Consider the following 8,809-nt stretch of genomic DNA (forward strand, 5'->3'; position numbering starts at 1 on the left):
GGGGGGGGCGGGGAGGGAGGGAGAGAGAGAGAAAAAAAAGGGACAACTGTACACAACTCTGTATTGTAAGTTACATGCGGCTGTAACCTTGGTGTGCCTTGCAAAATCCAGTGTGGGTTTTTCTAATTCTGTAGTGTCACAAAGTCAGACCACGGATAAATGTTTGATTTCTATCCCCTTAAGCGAATAAGTTGCTCACCCCATTGCCATTGCCAAAGGAATATAGCTATGACCCGAATGTTGGCTTATTTTCTTTTACATGAAGAGTTAAGTGAAATAGGGGACTTCCCTGGGGGTCCAGTGGTTAAGACTCCACGCTTCCACTGCAGGGGCGCAGGCTCCATCCCTGGCCAGGGAACTAACAAGATCCTGCATACTGTGCTGCGCGGCCAAAAAATTTAAAAAAAAAAAAGTAAAGTGAAACCCAACGTTGGATCTTCATTGCTTCCAAACTTTCTTCAGTTACTTTCCTCCTCTGGAGCTTCACTCACACGTTGATGACATGAGTAAGGAACTTCTCTGCTGAGTCGAATAATAGTGTCAAGTACTGGAAGAGTTATTTCCTCAACTTGTGCTATTCATGAGGTAAAGGCTGCAGACACCATACACATTCAAGTTTAATCTGCATTATTAACATATTCCCCACTCACTTCCTCAACAGTCAACAAGGAATTAATTTGTAGATCTGTAGATTTCCTTGGTGTAAATACTCCCACCATGGCCGATTTCAAGCCACCAATATGAGGAAACTGAACTCAGCATTTGTTACCAAACCAGGTTTGTGTGCCCGCCCCCTCCTCCGGAGCATCAGGCCAAACACGGAGACACAAGTTGGCAGCAGAGAGTTTGTTGACGAGGTCCTCATGGAAGGAGACAAGAGAACAAATCTCAGGCCCGCGTACCAGAAGGCCAGAGGCTTGAGTTATTTATGGGATAAAGAAGCAGGGTGGTCTTAGGTGTGGGGAAAGGTGAGGCCGTCAGTGTTCTGCGCAGGCGCAGTTTTAGGGTCGGTGGTCCGAACTAGTTTTAGCTGGTCTGAGCTGGGCAGGAGCCAACTCCAAAGTTCACAAAAACAAGCCCCCTGTTACTATAGTGACCCATACGTCAGAAGCGTTATCTATAAGGGAAGTTTAGAAGTCTGGTGATACATTACCTAGGCTATGTGAAGCTTGGAGGGGATGCAGTTAGAGAATGGAAAAACAAACAAATAAGCAGGCTTCATCAGTAAAGGAGGCTGCAAGCAGAGGGGTTTCTAACAGCCGGTTCCCTTATCTGCTGTTCAGTAGGACACACTCAAGGATCTCTGATAACCCTGTGGGGCACGGTCTCACACAGAGAAGAGATGCTGCACACCCACCAGTCAGACACAATAGGTGGAAATAACGTCAAGAACGTAGATGATAGAAAAATGTGCAATGGACGCACAGGCCCAGCGGCCATGGCTCATGGGCCCAGCCGGGGCACGAACCTGTGTCCCCTGCATCGGCAGGCGGACTCTCAACCACTGCGCCACCAGGGAAGCCCCACTACCTTTGTTTTTAATACAATTTATTTAAGCCCAAATTTATGGAACTTAATTCTTAATAATGGCTGTGTTTGTTTCTGGTTTTCAGTAGTCCTGAAAATTGAGAAATCAACTCTCACTGTAGGAACTGGCTCTAGCACACTGTTGGCCTGGCACATAGTAAACACTTACTGAATCAAAGTTGAAAGAATGCATTGTAAAAAAAACAAACAGAATGTACTGTGTTGGAATCAGTTGTGAGATGCAGACCTGAGTGCGCAGCTCGCTGAGCTCCAGTGAGAGCCCCAGAGCCGGGTGCACGGTGGGTGTTCACTGAATGTTTGTTGAGCATCTGACTCTCAGCATCTCCGTGAGTCCTGACAAAGTAGAGGCCCCCCGATTTTTTTAAGAAATTTGACTTAGATATATGTACAGGTATCCCCTGCTTTTGAAAGTTTGCACTAAGCCACTGCACTTTCATGAAGTTCTACGTTCGTATGGCAACGGCTTTTTTCTCGTAAAAATTAAAATTCTCTTTGGATTTCTTTCAGTTAGCAAAAGCAGGTACTAACGCAGGGCTTTCATAAAAGCAAAGTGGTGGAACGTGAACTTTCAGGAAGGGGGAAACCTGTGTATTTTCTAAAGCCTTATCGCAGTCATCAAGAGGAAAATCGTATTTTTGGACCTCCTCACACTTCTTTCACAGTTTAGTGCTGTGTTTATTTTTAACTCACGTTGAGAGCCCCTAGAGGCCTTATCACATGCCAGTCTTTTCCTCTATTCCAGCACCTTCTCACTGCATGTTAAAATCATCTGGCTTTCCTGATGAATGAAACTACCAAAGAAAAGAAGGATGCTCAGAGTTTATTTGTGCTTAATTGGAAGAATATACAGGCACCCTCCCTCTTACTACCTCTCTGGTGGAAGTCAGGGATAAAGGAGAGAGAGACTGCAGGCGAAGAATCACACAGGAGTGCCTTTTGACTCCTGACCCCGCAGCTACCCCACATCTCAGCTGACGCCGAACTGCTGGGGGCTGAGGAGGCAGAGGTTCAACATGCAAAGTTATTAGGGAGTGGTTCATTGCACAATCTAAGGTTTTTATTCTTCAGAATGATTTATGAAGGGTTCTTGGAAACACTAAACTCTAAGGCATTTAAATGCCAATTTACAGAATGAGGCCCTCTAGGACGTTCCGTGAAAGAAAACAACTTGCAGACTAGTATATACAGAACAATTTTATTTTTGGTTTTTTTTTTAAAGAAAAGAGCATATGCATCTATATGGGGATGTGGGATATTTGAAAGGAATAGAAAAAGAGCTGCGAGGATACATGACAAATACAGTTACATTCTGAGCAATGGGTTGAAGAGAAGGCAGATAAAGGCACTCAAATTTTTCACTTTATATATTTCTGTATTCTGCATTTATTTTTTGGCTATGCTGGTCTTCATTGCTGCACGCGGGCTTTCTCTAGTTGCGGTGTGTGGGGCCTACTCTTCGTCGCACTGCATGGGCTTCTGTTGCAGAGCATGGGCTATGGGCGTGCGCGGGCTTCAGTAGTTGTGGCACACGGGCTTCAGTAGTTGTGGCTCGCAGGTTTTAGAGCGCAGGCTCAGCAGTTGTGGCACACGGGCTTAGTTGCTCCGCGGCATGTGTTATCTTCCCGGACCAGGGCTCGAACCCGTGTCTCCTGCATTGGCAGGCGGGTTCTTAACCACTGCGCCACCAGGGAAGCCCTGTATTCTGCATTTTTAAACGAACTCCAGCCCTCAGACCAGGCCTTGGGTTCAGAGCCCAGCCCCTCTCACAAGCTTGGTGACCCTGAGCAAGTCAGAACCCCTCCAAGACTCAGTTCCCTCATTTATAAAGTGGGGAATCATAGGACCAGCCTCGCAGAGCAGTTGTGAGGTTTAAATTGCCTCACATAAGTGTTCAAGAAGCAGTAACAATTATTTCCCAGGCAGCGCCTGTGCTTTTTACCTTGCAAGGTATCTCACTTCAAAGCAGCTGCTTCCCAGGCTGAAAGAGCATTATTCCAGTGACACGTGCAGAATACCCTAACCCTTTAGGATCTGAATAGAGAGGTCCAGGGCTGAGGTATTACGTTACAGAAAATGGACGTACACTGACCTTCTGAACAACACGGGTTTGAAGTGCACGGGTCCACTTGCACAAGGGTTTTTCTCAGTACTAAATGCTACAGCACTACACGATCCGCGGTGGGTCGAATCTTTGTGTGCCAAACCACACACTTGGAGGGCCCACTATAAATTATACGCAGATTTTCAACTGCAGGAGGGGGAAAGTGGGGATCAGCACCCCTACCCACCCACCTCTTTTTCAAGGGTCAACTGTGATTGGTTGGGACTATTTTCACAGGATGAAGAGCTGGCATGTAAACTGGCCACTAGGCGTCAGCATTGTGCCGAGAAGGCCCTCTTGCTCCTTGGTTAACACTGAGCGCTGACTTGCTCCTGGCTGTGCCCTAGGTGCCCTGCCCTCGGAGGTGGGTGCTGTTACCCCCATTTTACATATGAGGGAAGAGTATCCCAGAGGTGAAAGGACTTTGTCAGAGGTTGAACTGCTAGGAGGTGGTAGAGCCCAGATTTGATTATGAGCAGCCTGGCTTCTGAGTCCACAGTCTTATCCTCTTCTCTCGTCCCACTGCCCTCACCATAAATAAGGCAAGGACACTGCAGGTTTCCTGAGCCCCTTCCAGCTGCATTAAATAGGGTACCATAAATGTTTAATCATTTATTTTTCCCTAAATTTGCATTGTAAAATGCTGATTCAGAACTCCATCTCCATCGGCTGTTATATGTATTCTAGGAGCTCATGAGGTCAAGACTTTCAAATTCTCTCACCACTAAACAAATGGTTCCCAGCACGGTGCTTGGCGCATAGTAGGTGTACAGTACATCTGCCAATGAGTAATGCATCGTACACATTGAGTAGTAAGATAGTCTGATGATTAAGTGCATGGATTCTGGCACCAGATTGCTGGGGCTCAATTTTCAATTCTGCAGGAGCTATGTGATCTTGGACAAGTTACTTCACATCCTTGGGCTTCATCTGTAAATTGGGGATAATGGTAGTACCTACTTCAGAGGCTGTTGTATTAAATGAGTAAACTTAAAATAGTGCCTGGGGGCTTCCCTGGTGGAGCAGTGGTTGAGAGTCCGCCTGCCGATGCAGGGGACGCGGGTTCGTGCCCCGGTCCGGGAGGATCCCACATGCCGCGGAGCGGCTGGGCCCGTGAGCCATGGCCGCTGAGCCTGCACGTCCGGAGCCTGTGCTCCGCAACGGGAGAGGCCACAACAGTGAGAAGCCCGCGTACCGCAAAAACAACAACAACAAAAAACAGTGCCTGGGAGCTTCTCTGGTGGCGCAGTGGTTAAGAATCCGCCTGCCAATGCAGGGGACACGGGTTTGATCCCTGGTCCAGGAAGATCCCATGTGCCACGGAGCAGCTAAACCTGTACACCGCACTACGGAGCCCACGCGTCTAGAGCCCGTGCCACCACACAGAGAAGCCCGCGCACTGCAACGAAGAGTAGCCCCTGCTTGCTGCAACTAGAGAAAAGCCCGCGTGCAGCAAGCAACAAAGACCCAACGCGGCCAAGAAAAAAATAAAATAAATTAAAAAAAAAAGTGCCTGGCACACACTCTGTTAGCTATTATTATATTCTTATATATTCCATAAATACTGTATGAGGCCCTCAGGAAAACCCCCAAATAGGGCCAGAGTTCCCAACTTCCCCATGTAACAAATTGTCCTTTTCTAGGGAAGCATACGTGGCAGATTATATTTGGGGGGAAAAAAAAAAATCTCCTGACCCACATGCTCTTCTAGAACTTTGCCACTCTGCCATCAAGAGGTAAAGCCTCATACTCCTTCCCTTGAATTTAGAGAGCTTATGACTCACCTGTAACTGATATAATGTGGCGGAAATAATGCCGTGTCACATCCATGGCTAGGTCTTAAAAGGCAATGTGGTATCCATTTTGTTAGCTGGAACACTCCCCTTTGAAGCCCTGGGCCACCAAATAAGAAGTTTGCCTAGGCTAAGGCCACGTGGTGAGGCCGCCGTGCACCTTTCCAGCTGGTAGCCCTAGCTGAGGTCCCAGCCAGCATCAAGCGCCCAATGAATGAAGGAGACAGACACCTCCAAGTGATCCCAGCCATGGACTCACCCCCAACTTTCAAGTCTTAGCTGAGGCTCCAAGACATTGTGGAACAGAGACAAGCTGTCGCTCCTGTACCAACTTCCTGACCCTCAGAATTAGGAGAATGATAAAAATGGTGGTTATATCACACCACTGAGTTTGCGGTGGTTTGTTACTGGAACAGCATATCTATTACTAAACAGCGAACATGTCTGTGCTAACATACATACTAAACATAGTATATACATCCTGACGGTCTCTCTACCCCTCCTAAAAAGATGGCTCCACATCTGCCTCAAAGAAATGTAACACCTGTAAACCCCCTGCCTAAAGCCTCTGCTGAGAGGTCCTGTCTGCTCCCTTGCCTGATCCATATGTCTTAACTCCACTGTGTCTCAAATGGAAGCAGAAAGAAAGCAGAAAGATAATAGGCCCACAGTCTCTGCCAAGGGAGGCCCTTTGCTGGAATGGCCACCAGACTGTCCCTGTGGCAGTTAGGCTGGACAGGACCTGGCTGGGGGCAGAACCCGTCCGTGGCCACCTCTATCCACTTTCAGAATTGTTTGACCACCTCCCCTTCAGCAGGAAGTAGGTAATAGTCAACCTTAAATAGTATTCACTGTGTGGCAGACATTAATTTTTCAAATAAGTCACGGGATGTAAAGTTCCAAAGGCATGAAATCGTATATATAGTAAAAAAAAACTCCGTCAAGGACCTAGGCAAAGGACGGTTATATTCTTTTAGCGATAAAGGAGCTTCCGTTTATTTTGCCCTGACTGTGCCAATAATGGCCTCACCTGGTTGCTCGTTAGAAATACAGAATGTGGGGCCCCACCCCAGACCTGCTGACTCAGAATCTGCCTTTTTTTCCCAAGATCCACCTCCTGGCAGGGTGGTGGTGAAGGGGTTATGGTGGTAGTGTATTCAGTTAAGATCTGTCTGTCGTTACTTGAGCACACAGAGGAGCCCTGCCAGGAACTTTTTGAGGGCCGGTTTCCAAAGTGAATTCACCAGTGAGTGCTGAGAAGTAACATTTGGTTTCTAACTCTCAGAAATGCCACTGCTTCAGGGACAGGCACACCTGAAGTGGTAATAATAATAATTACCACTTAGTAGGTGCTTATTATTTGTCAAGTGTCGGTCTGTTTATACTAGGTGAATCTTCAAAATAACCTTAAGGAGGCAGGTACGATGATTATCCCCATTTTACAAATGAGAAGACTGAGGCCAGATAGATTAAATAATTTGTCCAAAGTCAAAAGCCTGTACACCCACCCCTTGACTACCTCTCCTCACCCTTCCCTCCAGAGTTAATCATTACCTAACTTTGCTGTTCCTGGTACTATTATTGAGGTCTTTTCTTTTTTTTTTTTTTTTAAAGAAAACAGAGGAAAATATTTAAGAAGGCTAAATAAAGGAAGGAAATAAACTAATTCAAATGTAATGAAACCGGGTGCACATCGTTCTACCAATGAGGATATGGCTCAGTGTGGATAAGGTGAGAATATTTAAGAATCTGGAGAAGCATAAATATGATTTTTCTTTTCTTTTTTTTAAAATTTTTATTAAATAAAGGCAAAAAGGAATTCAGCTGCATGATACAAAGACTCCAGTTTGATCAAATTCCACAAAAACCTTTCCCACCTACGTGAGAAGAGCTCTGTCTCCCTAACCCATGGGGGACACGCAGGAAACACCGCCTCAGGGAGCTGGCTCTCGAGGTCGCGCACACGCTCAATTTCTGCATGTCCATCCCAAGAGGCCAGGGCAGAGGACATGATGGTTCTCACAGATCTACTTTACAAATAAACTCGGGTTGACTCTTCAGGAGTCTCTTACGACACTTTATTTTCAAAGATCTGAGCAGAAAGTAGGGCAAAGGGCCATGTAAGCAGTGCTGTGTGGCAAGTGGAATGTACCGGTCTGTGGAGTCGTGGCGCGTAACAGAATCTCATCAGGCATTGTATGAAGACGAGGACACGCTGCCACCGTGGCCTGTCCAGTTGGTGTGGATAAACTGTCCTGGCTTGTTCGAGAGTTCATAGGTGTGAGCCCCGAAGTAATCGCGCTGAGCCTAGCAAACAAGAAATGGGTTATTGGTTATGGGACAGACGCAGGCACGTGACCCTAGGCACCACCCAGGTGCATGTCCATCGCCTACTCCAAAAGCTCACCTGGATTAGGTTGGCTGGCAGCATCTCATGTCTGTATCCATCGTAGAAGGAAAGAGCAGTGGTGAAGCAGGGCATGGGAATGCCTGTCTGGACACCAGTACTGACTGCCCGCCGCCAGGAGTCCTGAGCAAAAAAGTAAAGCCAAAGACTAGTGATTAGCTCACAGAAAAGACAACATATTTTCATGCATAAATAAAAAGCAGACCCCCCAGAGCAAAACTCACTAAGACAGAATTCCCGTACTACCCAGCTCTGGGCTACATACCTGGCAGTTTTCCACAGCTGACTTAAAGAAGTCATCTAGTAGTAGGTTCTGAAGTCCTGGGTTTCGATCAAATGCATCTTTTATCTTTCCTAGGAATACACTGAAATAATCAAGAGGGAAAAAAATCAATGAATCTTAACTAGCAGGCTGAACACCTGGCAGAAAGCAGGGGAAGTAAGTTGGAAGCTGACAGATACCCTCGCGAGGTATGAAGGCACCTGTCCCCCCATCCCCACCAGCTCGCTGTACGTGTCGTGAATACAGACAGCCCAGGTCCCGAGAGGTGAGGGCCAAGGGCCAACCGTGCTCAAAGAACTACTTTAGACGGGGTAGGATGGACACTCGAGTTAGAATAACTGACGTGCAGGAAGAAAGTGAGATGTGACACCTAAACCTGCCTGGTTGCCAGCGTCCCAGCGAGAGGACTCACTGTATCAGTTCCAGGGAAACCGTCCCCGAGAGCGCCCTAAGACCACAGCGCTCCCGCACAGCAGGTGGCAGGTCCCCCGACCACTCACCTCCTGATGATGCAGCCCCCCCTCCACATCAGGGCAATGCCACCATAGTTGAGGGTCCAGCCAAATTCAGTGGCTGCCTGTCTTAGCAGCATAAAGCCCTGAGCATAAGAGATGATCTTGGAAGCATAGAGGGCCTAAAGGAGGGCACAAAGACTCATCAGAACTGCGGCTGGCCCA

At 47.3% G+C, this 8,809-nt stretch overlaps 1 protein-coding gene across 1 annotated transcript in view; it reads right to left on the reverse strand.

The window, feature by feature from the left end:
- Positions 1-7,225: 7,225 nt before the first annotated feature.
- PGD (phosphogluconate dehydrogenase) overlaps positions 7,226-8,809 on the reverse strand; it is a 15,400-nt gene continuing 13,816 nt past the window's right edge. Inside the window, exons 10-13 of the mRNA XM_024749700.1 lie at positions 8,633-8,766; positions 8,115-8,214; positions 7,850-7,972; positions 7,226-7,749 (exon numbers count right to left, since the gene is read on the reverse strand). Coding sequence (XP_024605468.1) covers positions 7,630-7,749; positions 7,850-7,972; positions 8,115-8,214; positions 8,633-8,766 — 477 coding nt within the window. The 3' untranslated portion in view covers positions 7,226-7,629. The remainder of the gene's footprint in view (positions 7,750-7,849; positions 7,973-8,114; positions 8,215-8,632; positions 8,767-8,809) is intronic.

This window comes from Neophocaena asiaeorientalis, unplaced genomic scaffold (genome assembly GCF_003031525.2).
Source record: "Neophocaena asiaeorientalis asiaeorientalis breed wild unplaced genomic scaffold, Neophocaena_asiaeorientalis_V1.1 scaffold275, whole genome shotgun sequence".
NCBI lineage: Eukaryota > Metazoa > Chordata > Mammalia > Artiodactyla > Phocoenidae > Neophocaena > Neophocaena asiaeorientalis.